Genomic DNA, 14,682 nt, shown 5'->3' with positions numbered 1-14,682 from the left:
TGGGGGTCTCCAGTTTCTCCAGTCTGGGAAAATGACGTTCAGATTGTGTGATGCTCTGTGAGATGCAGGGGGTGATCTGGTGAAAGGATGCGTCTGCTGGAGCCAGGTAGAATGTAAAAGGAAAGCATGAGTGCTGCTGTTCATGAGAGCGTGACTAAATAGAACTGTTACTGACTTGCACAGACTATGCCCCTCGTGCGTTCAGGAGAGGACTGTCAAGGGCAAACAGAGGGCACCAAAGGATCACTACATGCTGCCTCTCCAAGAGATGCTTATGGGACTCAAAACAGTAGCTGCTGCTTCTTGGGGGAAGGGGGGCAGGTATTCTGCCAGCCATTTAAGAGTACTGAAATGATTAGAGGGCCGGATGGTGACTCAAAAGGAAGCTCTTCTGGTTGGCAGAAATATTAAATACCTGGTTGGCTAGGACCTCCTGGAGGAATTCTTTGAGTGGGGGGAAATTGCTAGCCCCTAGTACACAACCTTCCAAGAGAGGCTTTTCTGCAGGAAACATGACTTGTCCACTAGCTCCTTTATCCTGATCTGATGCAGTGAAGCTCTCCTTTCCTCTGGGCTGTGGAGAAACAGCTGAGAAGCCCTTGGCCTGAGCTCTCCCCATCCCCATTTAAGCAGGATATCCAGACCACAGAAGAGCAACATTAAATGAGCGAGCCAAGAAACAATGCAAACCTTGTCTGACTCATAGGTTCCTAGCCTGCAGCTGAGGTCTGCGTAGCCCCATGCAAAAGTTTTGTTCCAGGTTGGTGGGATGAGAACCTTATTCTGTTCTACTGCAAGAATGCCTTTGTCTGTGCAGACGATTTGTCCCACAGGCTCTTTGAGTTCTATAAAAAACAATCAACACATTAGAACAAGGACAGGGAAAACTAACTTCATTATCCCATAGGGGATGGTAAAGGGATCTCAAATATTCATACAAATGAAGCATCTTGACACCTACATTAATAAAAAATGACCTTAGAAGTAAGTAGGGCTTGCGTTTTGAGTCTTCTGCAGACCTGCTGGGCGGACATCGACCCTGACTGGTGTCTCCAGTCTGCCTGTTTCTGGACACTTGCTTGGGTTTGGTTCCCAGCCATCAGGCCCGCCTTCTTGATCTTCAGGACTGCCAGAGTGATGTGGGATGCTCCCCAGAATGCTGTACAGACCGTCAATCAACCTAGGCCTTCAGGACCTCCCAGCCTGAAGCTTCTTGAAGGAAGGCTGTGACGTTCCCCAAGAAGCCCGACTCTGCCAGAGGACTCTGCCGACTGACCACACCAGTGTTCCACAACCATCTCTGGGCAGTGGCTGGAGCTGGCATGGGGCAGAGTCTCTGGAATGAGACAAATGGCAGAGAGCTTGTAGCCAATCCAATTAACCAGACTTTGATGCTCCAAGTTTTGGATTTAAGTGACAACTTCCAGACTCTGTAAACCAGTTTTTCATTCTAAGTGAATGGTCCTTGCCCCCCATGTCCTCTGCCTGCCTTTTGTCTGTGGAAAAACTTTAGCCAAAGAATAAGTTTAATCAGAGAAGTGAGAAAATACAGAAGCAAAGGAAAACAGTCAAAGGAAACCAAATAATAATAGTCTAGTCATTAAGCATAGTCAAGGACCTTTAGTTCCTCCTCAAGGGCTCTAGATAATGTTCTGAGCCGTGTCCTGTGAGCTGTCTTGTAGATACTGAAACCCACACCCAGTGGAAGAAGTTAACTACACGATGACCAGACTGTAGCCATGACGTAAGCTGCCAAAATTCTGAGAACTGGCCCCAAGGAAACGGGAACAAACCAACCTTGGAACTGAACTGATTAACTGTACTTAAAACAATCAAGATGATGCTGGTCAGACCACTGCACAAGCAATTTCAAGATGACTGTCAGAGCTGACTGTGCTATTTCTGCATGTAGTCCCCTCCCTCCATCTACAAAAGCTCTTGCCCACTGGTTGTCAGTGCCGGGGTTGGGGGGTTGCCTTTGGACAGGAGTCCCCCCCGGGTCCCCACAGTTGCTGGCATCCAAAATAAAGTAAACTTCCCTTTCCACCAACCTTGCCTCTTTATTGGCTTTTGAGAGGCGAGCAGCTGGACCCCACTTTCGGTTACACAAGGGAAAAAAAATCTACTTGGAAAAGTAATTTAAGATAACTTAAGATAACATTAGATAAAAGACAGAGGCTTTTAGTTGGCATATTAAAAGCGTAGTCTTCTTACTGCTCTAAATTGGTGGAACGTGTGTAAATGAAGATGACAGAAGTTTTTCTACATGTAGAATATAAAGTTGAACTATAAGGTTTGGTATATTAGAGTTTTTACTATCCTACCAGAGAGGAGAAACTTGTTGGGTTCTTTTTGATGCAAAATCCAATAGGCCCAAAGAAGAAAACAGAAAAGGAAAAAGAGAATCTAACAAGTATTTGGTGATTTACCACTTATTACAAATTATGCTATTGTTGAGAAGCAAATTTATTATTCCTAAACTAGGATTATTAAATATTCCCACAGAATCATGAATCAAAAGCTTATTTCCTGCCATTTTACCTTTTACAGGTGTTAGAGAAGGCCTCAAGTTGTCTAGATGATGAAAAAAGATCTTGTCACTGGTAGATCCTGGTGGGACCAAGATCCCTGCATTGTCTCCGTTGAGTCGACTCCTGACTCGCTTCGGTGGATGAGGTTTTTTAAATAACTGGTATGAGAGATAATGACACATTTTATACCGAAGCTAACATTTATTAAGCCCTTTTATATGCCAAGTATTTTGTTGTTATTTCACTTAAGCTTCACAACAACCATTAGGTATCACATTATCACATTTGACACTGGAGGAAAGAAATTTAAAAAGGCTCAGAAGGTTGCCAGAGACCTCATGCCGCAGTCAGTGGGGACAGGACTCCTACATAAAACCTTGGGTTACCAGCATGCTCTATGCTACACTGAGCTCATAAGAATTTTTCAAAAGGAAATTAATCTCCTCAAATGATAGTAGGTTGACAACTATTTTCCAGTGATGTTTAAAAATTAACCAATTTCTTAGAACGCGATACCATTCTGTGCCACTGAGGGCAGGCAGCCATTCTCTCTAACCGGGTTACTTCTGGCTCCAACATGGGCTTTCTGTATGTGACATCATTTCTGTATCGTTTAGGTGCTACTAATTTGCTGACAGTGTGAGCATTGTTGTCTTCTTTTTACTTTGCAATGTTGTAAAGGAAAAAAAGAAAAGAAGATCTTTGGCATTTCTGTTCAGTATTTCTAAAGAACTGAAAAGTCTTAATATACATTTAAGATAACTGTTCTTAAAATACCATAGATCGGGCTTCCCTGGTGGCGCAGTGGTTGAGAGTCCGCCTGCCGATGCAGGGGACAGGGGTCCGTGCCCCGGTCTGGGAAGATCCCACACGCCGCGGAGCGGCTAGGCCCATGAGCCATGGCTGCTGGGCCTGCGTGCCTGGAGCCTGTGCTCTGCAATGGGAGAGGCCGCAGCAGTGAGAGGCCCGCGTACCGCCAAAAAAAAAAAAAGAAAAAAAAATACCATAGATCATCAAAATAGGCAGACTCCTTTTTGATGGACAACTGATATTTGAAGAAGTTATCTGTAAAACCTTAGATGAAATGAGATTTAAGATGACTACAACACCATCACACTCTGTGAATTTGACATTCTGGATTTCCAGGAGAAGTAATAGAAAAAAATGCTTTGTATAGAGAAAGATATACATTTTAGGCTCCCAAAACTTTAAACATATAACTCCCATTTTATCTACATACAGGGCTTAGGATCAGGGTTCTGCTATTTCTCATAAATGATAATAATGAGATAAGACTCTGAAGTTCTATAAAAAGACTCACATACTTTAAAGCATGTTCATGAAAGAACATTTACCGAAGAACTTTACAAGGACCTGAGGACAGAGCAGGCCAGGCTAGCGTATATAAGGATATATCAATATGGTGATCACAAAGCTTAGCTGTTTCTAGGATGGTTACACTTGGAAGTACTCTCTATTAGTTCCTGTAATGTCCTACAAATATGTTAGTATCCTAACTCTTCTATCTCCCAGACTACTTGTCTCTTAAACTCAAAAGTGGAACAAAAATCCTGCAACAGTGCATGTGTCTAGATTTTTTTGTTCAGAGTATTTGTTTCCCAGAAGGTATGAAACACGGTTCCCGCACTTGTAACCCTCAAAAAATGGCTAAGGTTCTTCAGCTATGATTAGAGTTTATCAACAAGCATTTCACTTTAAAAGTAAACATGGTTCCTGCATTGGGGAATCAGATTACACTGTAAGTGGTGCAGTTACAGGGTGTCCTGCTGTCTATCATGGCTTTTCCACGAACAAAGACTTGCCATTGTTCTGTGTTTCCAACTGTCAACCCCGGAAACCTCAAAGTTGGTTAACCTAAGAAAAGGGATTCCAGGAGAGATGTCTGAAGCAGGAACAAAGAAGGGTAGCCAGGGCCAAAATGCAGAGGCCAGGGCACTAGGGAAAAGGTGGTGGTCTAAACGGGCGGCAGAGCTAGCCTTCTCCACTGTGCTGCAGTTTCTTCTGGTGCACCCTGCCCTCCTGGTGTGCCTGAGACAATGAGGATGGAGGAAGGGACGAACTCCCTTAACAGAGGTTCGCTCATTGCCCAAGGTGAGAGATCTACAGCATCTGGGTGCTGAGAGGGTCTGGGTCTTCCTCGCCAGGTTCCAGATAGTGGTTGGAGCAGCTGGTGCAGGGCCGGGCCTAGGCGTTACCATGGTGTGCACTCTCACACCCCAGCACCTGTCAGACCTACACCAATAATCAAATCCAAACCGCTCCTATCTGTCTGTTCCCTGAACCACTGTGAGAGCTTCCTGCTCCTCATTTGGCTCCCCTACAGCAAGTGCATGTGTAAGATTGTGACCAGAGGGATCTCTAAAGTCTAAATATGACTTTATATGACAATGCTTAAAGTCAGCATTGGTTTTTTACTGGCCGTGGGATGAAACCCCATCTCTGTGTATCCTGTGGCCTCCAAGGCCACATCTGCTTCCCTGACCATGCTCTTCCCGTCTTCCTGCCAGGAATTGTGTGGGTAAGCACTAGCCTGTGAGGAAAACTGCTCTTTGACCAGCAAAGTTTCTGTTTATCTAGACTGTAAAAGGGAGGAGAAAGTAATAATCTAGGGACCTACTGAAACTATTGGGTGATATTTATGGTTCTTAATTAAAAACTCTGTCTAAACTTAATTATTATATGGTCATCTACCATCTATAGAAATATTACAGAGCTTAAAAAAATGTAACAGAAAATATCAGTGATAAGGAAAAAACATCCATACCTGTTTAGGGATCTGACCAAAGTTATTAATGAACCCTATGGTGGCTGTCTCCTTTAGTGGGTCATTTATGTTGTAGATATCCACTTGACCCTCGTAAAAAAGATGATGGAAGACATTTACAGCTTCTACTGCAGCAGGACCTTGCTGTTTATAGCCGAAGATTAAGTCAATCCACTCATGCAGATGGGCACTCACATAGTCACATTCCAAAGCCTGTAATTTCAAAACACAGGTTCAGTCGCTGGCTGGCTTTTATTACTTCCTTAGAAAATAAAAGAATTCATCAGTGGTCTATAGGAACCAGAATAACTAAAATTCATACGAACAACATTAGTAACTTAAACACATGGGGGATACATTGCTCAAGGTCTTCTCTTTGTACTGTGGTCAGTGACCCAGTGAGATCTCAGTTCAACTGTAGAGCGTACTGCCATTACCTCACGGTGCACTCGGATGAATTCTCGTGGGTCCCCTTTTGCCCAGGGTGGAAGGATAACATCTCCAAGCTTGGTGCCATTTTGTTTACAACCTGTGTAATTGGATATATTAAAAAGAAAATAAAAGAATGAGAAAAATAGTAAAGTAACAGAGAAATAGTGGGTTAGTTTCATTACCAGGACTATAAAATTTTACCACAGAAAGGATCCTCAGAGATATCTACTCTGGTATTTCCCCAAGACGACTCCTCAGAGCACTCCCTCAGAGAAATTAACTGAGTGTCAGCAAAACTGAGGGGCTCCCGCTGTCAAATGACTTCAGGGAATGCTGAGCTATGCAAGCTTAAACATGTTTCTTTCCTGCAAGACTCCTTGGAGGCACTGCTCTTCTCTAGGAAGGACATTAGATACAACATTTCTGAAACTTAATTGAGGACAGGAATGAAACATTTTATGGGTCTACTGTTTTGAGTCTGGAAAAACTGCTCAAATCAATTTTTAAGCCCCTTAAGACCACTCATTTGTAAGACCATTAGCAATTTCTCAAAAACTGTTCATTTAGGCTTTTCCAGAATGCTTTAAGCTTGGTGAGTCAATAGCAGTTACCTAGTACTGAATTTCTTGTCTGGTCTGCCATTCACATGGAAGAGGTTATTGAAAGGATATCTAACTCCTCAGCCATTTTCAGTCTGAATGCTCTCTTGGCTTAAGGGAAAATAAAAGTACCACAGTCTCCTAGAAATATTTGCAATACATGTGTTCACTCATATTTCTGATTCTTAAATTCTTGAGAGAGCTCTGTAGAACCCACATGTATTTTGCTGTAAGCATTCTCATTAATAAAATAAAATAAAATCTGAAACAATATAACTTTTGGCTGTTGTATCATTTAACAGAAAAAAAATTGGGGGAAGACTATGTGGCTACGGGGGGAGTTTTAATAATTTATAACAAAGTAATATTTATTCCACGTAAACTGTTATTTTAAGTCATAGCCAGATAATCTCTAAAATATTAAAGAAACCGTTTGCTATGAAATCTATTGACAACAAAACACATTAAATGGGACTGGCATCTGAGGAAATAGGTTTTTTTCTTCTTTTCGAAATAACATCAAAAAGTTAATTTTAGCTTACAGAGTTTTCCTAGGCACAAATCAGACGGTCACTGTAAAAAAATGACTCTATAAATAATGTTGACTCATTAGCTTAATGGCAGATGGTTAGATAAAAAGCTGAATTATAAATTTTCATAGGGAAGTATAATTGTTCACATTTTAGAACACAAAAGGCAGTTTCCAAGTAAGGGCCAGTAAAAATATTTCCTTTAGAAATAATCTTGTTTTCATCATTGCAATTTGATGGCTTCTTTACAATGTGATATAAGTGAGAGATACAAAAATCAGTTTATTGTTTAAAGGAATGTCTTGACTTAGTTGGAAAAATTACCATATAACTTAAAAAAAAATAAAACAATCAAGTTATTACAGCCCCTCCCCTCTCTCTCAGGCCCTTACCCCACCTTCCTTGAAATGCCCTCTAGGCCTACAAGAATAAGAAGCAAGTAATAATTTTTTTTGATAAAAAGAAGCAAGTAATAATCCCCAGGCTACCTGAGATATAATCTACTTTTCAAAATTTTGCTCATAATCCCTAAATACTGTGTGATATAAGTTTATTTTACCAGCACTATCTATAATTTAAAAATGTCATTTAAAGGGAACAGTCTGTAGAAAAGTCTTGGTCTGATTCTGCTACTCTGCAGTTCCCCTCCATGTATATCCAAGGGTACAAAGATAAGAAGACCAGACAAAAAAACCTAATTGCTCCAGAGCCAGGGGAAAAAACCTAAGTGCTTTCTTTTATATCATTTACCATCTTTTCTGGGTGGAGAGATCAACAGTATTTTGTTTGATTTTCTTTATATTGAGGTAAAGTTCACATAACATAAAATCAACCTTTTTTTTTTTTTTTTCCTGTATGCGGGCCTCTCACTGTTGTGGCCTCTCCCGTTGTGGAGCACAGGCTCCGGATGCGCAAGCTCAGCGGCCATGGCTCACGGCCCCAGCCGCTCTGCGGCATGTGGGATCTTCCCGGAACGGGGCACGAACCTGTGTCGCCTGCATCGGCAGGTGGACTCTCAACCACTGCGCCACCAGGGAAGCCCAAAATCAACCATTTTAAAGTGAACGATTCAGTGGCATTTCGTACGTTCACAATATTGTGCAACTATCATTTCTATCTAGTCCTAAAACATTTTCATCACATCAAAAAGAAATCTTAGGGCTTCCCTGGTGGCGCAGTGGTTGAGGGTCCGCCTGCCGATGCAGGGGACAGGGGTTTGTGCCCCGGTCCGGGAAGATCCCACATGCCGCGGAGCAGCTGGGCCCGTGAGCCATGGCCGCTGGGCCTGTGCGTCCGGAGCCTGTGCTCCGCAATGGGAGAGGCCGCAACAGTGAGAGGCCCGCGTACCACAAAAAAAAAAAAAAAAGAAATCTTAAAAGAATCAAACAGTTGTTCCCCATTCCTCCCCACCCCTGCTCCCATTCCCTGGTAACCACCAATCTGTGTTCTGTCTCTCTAGATTTACCTATTCTGGACATTCCATGTAAGTGGAAATCATACATTATGTGACCTTTTGTGTCTGGCTTCTTTTACTTGGTGCAATGTTTTTGAGGTTCATCCATGTTGTAGCATTTATCATTATTTCATACCATTTTATGGCTGAATAATATTCCATTATATGTATATTCCACAATTTGTTTATCCATTGATAGGTATGTGGGCTGTTTCTGCCATCTGGCTATTGTGAATAATGCTGCAATGAATGTGCATGTACAGGTCTTTGTTTAAGTCCCTGTTTTCAGTTCTTCTGGACAGTTCTTGGAGTGGATTTGCTTGGTCATATGGCAATTCAACATTTCCTACCAAACTGCTTCCCACAGTGCCAAACCATTTTACATTCTGACAAGAAACATACAAAGGTTCTACTTTCTCCATATCCTCACTAGCCCTTGTCATCTTCTGTTTGTGTGCTTTTTTTTCATCACAGCCACCCTAGTGAATGTGAAGTGGTACCTCACTGTGGTTTTGACATGCATTTCCTTAATGACTAATGATCTTTTCGTATGCTTATTGGCCATTTGTATAACTTCTTTGGAGAAATGGCTATTCAGGTCTTTTGCCCTTTTGCTTAACCTATTGCTGTTAAGTTGTAAGAGTTCTTTATATTCTGAATATTAGACCCTTATAAGATACATCATTTGCAAATATTTTCTCGCATTCTGTAGGTTTTCTTCATAATGCCCTTGGATGCAGAAGTTTTAAATTTTGATAAAGTCCAATTTATCTTTTTTTGTTGCTTTTGCTTATGCTGTTGATCCAAATCCAAGATCATGAGGATTTACCCCTATGTTTTCTTTTGAGTTTTATAGCTTTAGCTCTTACATGCAAATAGTGTTTTTTAACGTGTGTGATTTCAAGGAGGGAAGATGAAGGTGAGCATGACAAACATACATGACCTTTCTTTTATTTACTTATTTAAAAATAGATGATTTGGTTGGGTTTGTAAGTAGTCTGGCTAGAACATTTCTGCGACATAGATTATTATAACGGACTGTTTCTGGAATATTGAGGGTATCTCTTTCTTTCTGCACCTCTCCGTTATCTGTCTCTTTGAAAGTGATGTCCTTAGGGAAGAAAGTAGCATTCTCCAAAGGTGAATTATAAGTGAACATAATAAAACACTAACGTGCATTCATATTCAAATGCTGTGCACACATTTGTTGTTTTTCCCTGTTCACTATCTACTCTATTTCTTTGAGGAACTGCCACTCCCTTCCACTCTAAGTGTTAGAACTTGATGTCTTTAGCTGCTCAAGGGTGAGCTCCAGGCCCAATCAGAGGTAATGAGACTCAGTTTCAGGCCTTTTGCTGGGGTTATTGAGAGTCTTACTGCCTTTCCTATTGCACCTAGACCTACAATTTCACAAGGTTCAAGCTGCTGATGAACAATTAAATAAATAAAAATTATATTACAAAGAAAAAACACTCAAATATATTGGATATGAATATTCCTTGAATTTTCCATTAATGAATTTTATGAGGTAGTATAGTAATGGTTTATATGTTGAACTCTTAAATACAGTATGATACAGAGCATGAAAAAAGTATGAAAACAGAACAATATCTGGCACTAATATTCTAAAGTGAAACAACGGAATTTTGATATGTCGTAAAAATAAATATTCAGAAACATAGATCAGCAAACTGTCTTCCAAGAAACTGTAGCCAAGGTCAAATCTACTTCCTGAAACTGCTGGACAATATAAAGAGAGAAGAGTACCGAGGAAATTTCTCTCCTTTTTATAAGTGTTGATTTGGTTCTGTTTTTCTAGAAAATAGTACCCTAACAGGATGAAGAAAGGGATTTACCTAAAGTTATTCTGAAATTCTAACTTTAAATTTTATTAGCATGTAAGCTGAGAATGCTTCAGGCAATACAAAAGATTTAAACAATACATGAAAAATATGGATATGCCACTCTTGGCTGTGAGTTTCAATCATATTAATTTTCAAACAAAATTTCACCTCACCTTTGTTTTCACTGAAATAAATAATGATATTCTGACCATTAGATGTAATTTGTTAATTCTTAATTTTTCCCCAAACTATAGGTTTGAAACAGCTTATTTGGGGGCATAAATCTATTTTCCTTTGTTATATTTACTCTCATACACCCAGTTGTAATTAGCAGCAGCTAAACTCACAAGGAAATAGAAACCAAGCAGGAACCTGCAAGGCCTTCCCAAGAACAATACTCCCTTGCCCCCCAACATGTCCCCTGCCTCTTGTTTGCAGAAAAGCTTTAGCCTCCTAGGCCTACCCCAAGTTCCAAAGAGTAAATTTAATCAGAGAAGTAAGAAAATGCAGAAACAAAGGAAAACACTCAAGCAAGACAAAATAATATTAGTTTAGCCATAGAGCAAAGTCAAGGATCTTTAGTTCCTCCTCAAGGGCTACAGACAATATCCTGAGCCATGTCCTTGAGCTGTTTTGCAGATACTAAAACCCCTACCAGGTGGAGAAAGTTAACTACACCAGCACACAGACCCCAGACCAGTTGGAACCAGAAGGTTGATGACTGATATTCCCGAAACATCACCCTGTTACCCTCACTGTCAACCAATCGTAGACTTGTGCACAAGCTGAATGCATATCATGTGACCCTCTCCCTCACACTTTTTAAAAACCCTCCTCTGAAAGCCATCACTGGGAAGTTCAGGCCTTTTCAGCATGAGCTGCCCATTCTCCTTGCTTGGCCCTGCAATAAGTGCTGTCCTTTCCCTTCACCATGACCAACCCAGTGTCAGTAGATTGGCTTTGATGCATGTTGGGTGAGTGGATCCAAGTTTGGTCTGGAAACAAAATCTTTTCTTGTCAGTGTGTACTACAGACAATCGTCAGAAAACTGACTTATTTCTGTTGGTCTTTTCCTGGCTAACGATCCTAAGATAGTGCCATAGTGCTACATACCTAGATCAAAGTTGTTGGAATTGAACAGGAATTCTGGTAAGTAAAAAAATTCTGGGATAAGTTCCTTTACATCTGCCATGTTGTGCTTTGATGCTGAATACCAGGCCTCGCGTACACTGTGAAACATCCGGTCAGCCAGGTCAAAATGGCCTCCCTGTGGGAAGAACGAGAAGGCACCTTTCTGTTAGAGAACCACTCCCACCTCACAGCTTCCAAGTTCAAGGGCTTGAAACCCAAGTAAATATGTTTGATGACAACTCAATTTCCCATCATCCTATGTTAAATACACAAAATTTTAAATAATCACAGAAAGAAAATTAATCTAATTCTTTTCGGGGTACTCCTTACCAAGGGTGCTCTTGCTCTGTATCAAAGTGAAATCCAAGTACAAAGACTTTAAAAAGTCATTAAAAAAAAAGATCAGTTTTTAGAGAGGGCAAGACTATAAGGAAATTGAGGAGTTCCTCCATTGTTTGATAATGCTCTCCTAAAAAAAAAAGATTCTAATGTAGCCATCTACAGTTGGAAATATTCAGTTTATATATGTATTTGACTAATTTTATAAATTAACATGACATTCAGGTTCTCACACCAATGAGAATTAAGTGGAGAACTCGGAAGGTGATCAAAAAGTTATAGATTGATAAAACAAATTTAAATAGAAAAGGGATTTCTTTTGCTTACACAGCCTCACAGATAACACCACTCCCTTCCTCAGTCCAACTCCCTATGCTGCGTTTGAGTGAATACAGTGTGTTTGTCTTTACAATGACGTTCACTGTGTAAAAATGCTGAAGTCCATACAATGGCCACCAAGGCCTACCACCATCTGGCCCCTGCTACCTCTCTGACCTCATCCCCTATTGCTTTCCCCTGCAGTCACTCTGCTCCAGACATACTGGCTTCCTTGCTGTTCCTCAAGCATCTCAGGGATATGCCTGACTCAGGGCCCCTCATAGGCCGTTCTCTCTGCCTGGAACATACTTTCTCCAGATATCTGCACCAGTAACTCCCTCACCTCCTTCAAGTTTCTGTTCAGATATCACCTTTTCAAGGAGACCTACTCTGACCATCATGTCCTCCTCCACCTCCCATTCCTGTACTTCCCATTCCGTTTCCCTGACCTACATTTTTCTGATAGCACTTATCACATTCTGAAACATTTTACAATATACTTATTTTGTTTGTCTGTCTCCCTCAACTAAAATATATAAATTCCATAAGGCAGGACTTTTGTCTTTATTCACTGATATCTCTAAGCACCTAGACCAGTGCCTGGAATACAGTAAGTATTCAACAAATATTTGCTGAATAAATGAAAGAGAATGTGGAGAAAGGCAATTATAATACAGAAGACAGCAAATGAGCTAGACAGTATTACTCTTTTTTAAATGTTTGTTGAATTCAACCAGTTAAGGCTGAATTCCATATACCTGGCTGGAAAGCATATGTTACTTGCTTATTTGACTAAAGGACCCTGGCACTTGTTTAGTGTAAACAAATTCTAGTTTATTTATCAATTTTGGGCCAGTGAAATTCCACTTTCACTATGTTTTGACTACTTTTGTGACTAAAAACTTCACAGGGCTTCTTGTCAGGCAAGGTAACAACATTAAAGAAAAAAGCAACAATCTTAAATAAAAGGCTTGAATAAAATGCAAAAATTCTAAACTTAAGAGTTTTACCTGTAGCCTTAGGAATATCTGTGTGAAGGGCTCCATCCTTACTAGGTACGAAGCCACAATCATTGCAGATGAATAGTGTGTCCCATAGTGGTAGGCTGGAGTTTCTCCTTGCCAAGAAAATTAAAGCATAATTGAAAATGAAAGAGTAATATGAAAAATAAAATTTGCATTCATCAATAGACTTGAAAATGCTAACGTATGTGATAACTGTGACACTAAGTGCAATTAGCACTGGCATTTGCAGCATGAAAACTTTATGATGACACTGCAACCTCTCACTTATATGTTTGGCAGTTATCCAGTTTAGTATAATTCTGTGCCTTTCCCCCAAACTGAGCACATCTAGCAATTCATGTTTTGAGGCTAACTGTAACAGGTAATCCTTAATAGCAAACCATCTTTGACTAAAGCAAGATAATGAGCAACTTTTTATTAGGTTCTAGCTTTGCAACAGTATAAATTTCTCTAAATTGTTGTCTTCGAATATTATGCAATTTTTATTACATAGTCTCCTTGCAGGAAAAAGAAAGGATTCCACACAGGGAATATAGTTAGGCTTAGTTTTTTTCTCTTTTGTTTGTTTTGCCTGTTTGAAGGGGATACATGATAAACATTAAACATAAAAAAACATAAGTAGGTAAACTGTAGTATTTTAGAAGGTAATCAACTATAATTTTTTAATGCAAAAGGTTTCTAAAAAGTGCCTCAATAAAATTAAAAGAACCTATAATGGAAAACAATCTGAAAAAACTGAATGACTGAATCACTTTGCTGTACACCTGAAACACTGTACACTGTACACCTGAAACACTAAATCAACTATACTTCAATAAAAAAAATTAAAAGAGTCAATAAAGGAAAGTTTAGTTTCTGGCCTAAATACGATTAGAGATAATGGCATATTATGATGGGAAATTTCTACCCTAGACAAAGCAGACATACTTTGCTTTCTGCCAGTACCTGACAAGCTACCTAAAAAATGCCTTCTAAGCATGGCCATCAGTTGGCATGCAAAACCTCATTCTTCTACTCTGATAGTTGTGTATTAAGTGTGCATACGCAACATATATAGATATAATGATATATAAGCAATCTGGGGAAAGATGGAAGGGCATCAGACCGCTAAATAATGGCTTACTTTTGAAACTTGGGTACAAAGTCCCATGACAGGAAAAGTTACTTACCATTAGGATCTTCCCAGTCTTTATATCGCTTCTTATACTGAGCTAATCGTTCATCTGTCTGTGCTCCCATTGGCTTAGCCAGGTTTCTAAATGTCTTGGGATTAGTAAGATCTACCTCCTAAAATACAAAACGAAACCCAGTTCCAAATTACTATACATCCTCTATTCTCACCAATGTAGACACAGTGGCTATAGCAATGATGATCTGTAAATGTGCTAGTATCTATGGGGTCACACCAGCAGAACTGGACTCCAAGACAATGCCATGCACCTACTGGTTATCCATATTTTATGGACAGGCACATGGCAGTTTGTTAATTGGTTTGGCTTGAAGACAACTGTTTTGGAAATTAAGTGTTCACAGAGGAAGGCACTCAGGATCCAGGTTTGGAGATGAGGAATAAGAGGGAAAACTGTTCCCAGTCTTGGCAAGGGCACAGCAGGAGACTGTGGACACAAAAGCTCCAATTCATCTTTATCCTCTGTCACCCACATAACTGGAGGATCAAATCTCCTTTTTGTTCTC

General features: G+C 40.2%; 1 protein-coding gene across 1 annotated transcript in view; it reads right to left on the bottom strand.

Annotated features, from left to right (window-relative positions):
- Positions 1 to 14,682, bottom strand: part of WDFY3 (WD repeat and FYVE domain containing 3) — a 264,325-nt gene that overhangs the window by 17,933 nt on the left and 231,710 nt on the right. Inside the window, exons 56-62 of the mRNA XM_060147888.1 lie at positions 14,157 to 14,274; positions 12,973 to 13,079; positions 11,288 to 11,441; positions 5,754 to 5,845; positions 5,317 to 5,529; positions 2,542 to 2,689; positions 691 to 845 (exon numbers count right to left, since the gene is read on the bottom strand). Of these exons, the coding sequence (XP_060003871.1) occupies positions 691 to 845; positions 2,542 to 2,689; positions 5,317 to 5,529; positions 5,754 to 5,845; positions 11,288 to 11,441; positions 12,973 to 13,079; positions 14,157 to 14,274 (987 nt within the window). The remainder of the gene's footprint in view (positions 1 to 690; positions 846 to 2,541; positions 2,690 to 5,316; positions 5,530 to 5,753; positions 5,846 to 11,287; positions 11,442 to 12,972; positions 13,080 to 14,156; positions 14,275 to 14,682) is intronic.

The sequence above is a fragment of the Lagenorhynchus albirostris genome, chromosome 4 (genome assembly GCF_949774975.1).
Source record: "Lagenorhynchus albirostris chromosome 4, mLagAlb1.1, whole genome shotgun sequence".
NCBI classification, from domain to species: Eukaryota; Metazoa; Chordata; class Mammalia; order Artiodactyla; family Delphinidae; genus Lagenorhynchus; species Lagenorhynchus albirostris.
Note: the sequence above shows the minus strand (reverse complement) of the source record. Positions and strands in the feature narration are given on the sequence as shown.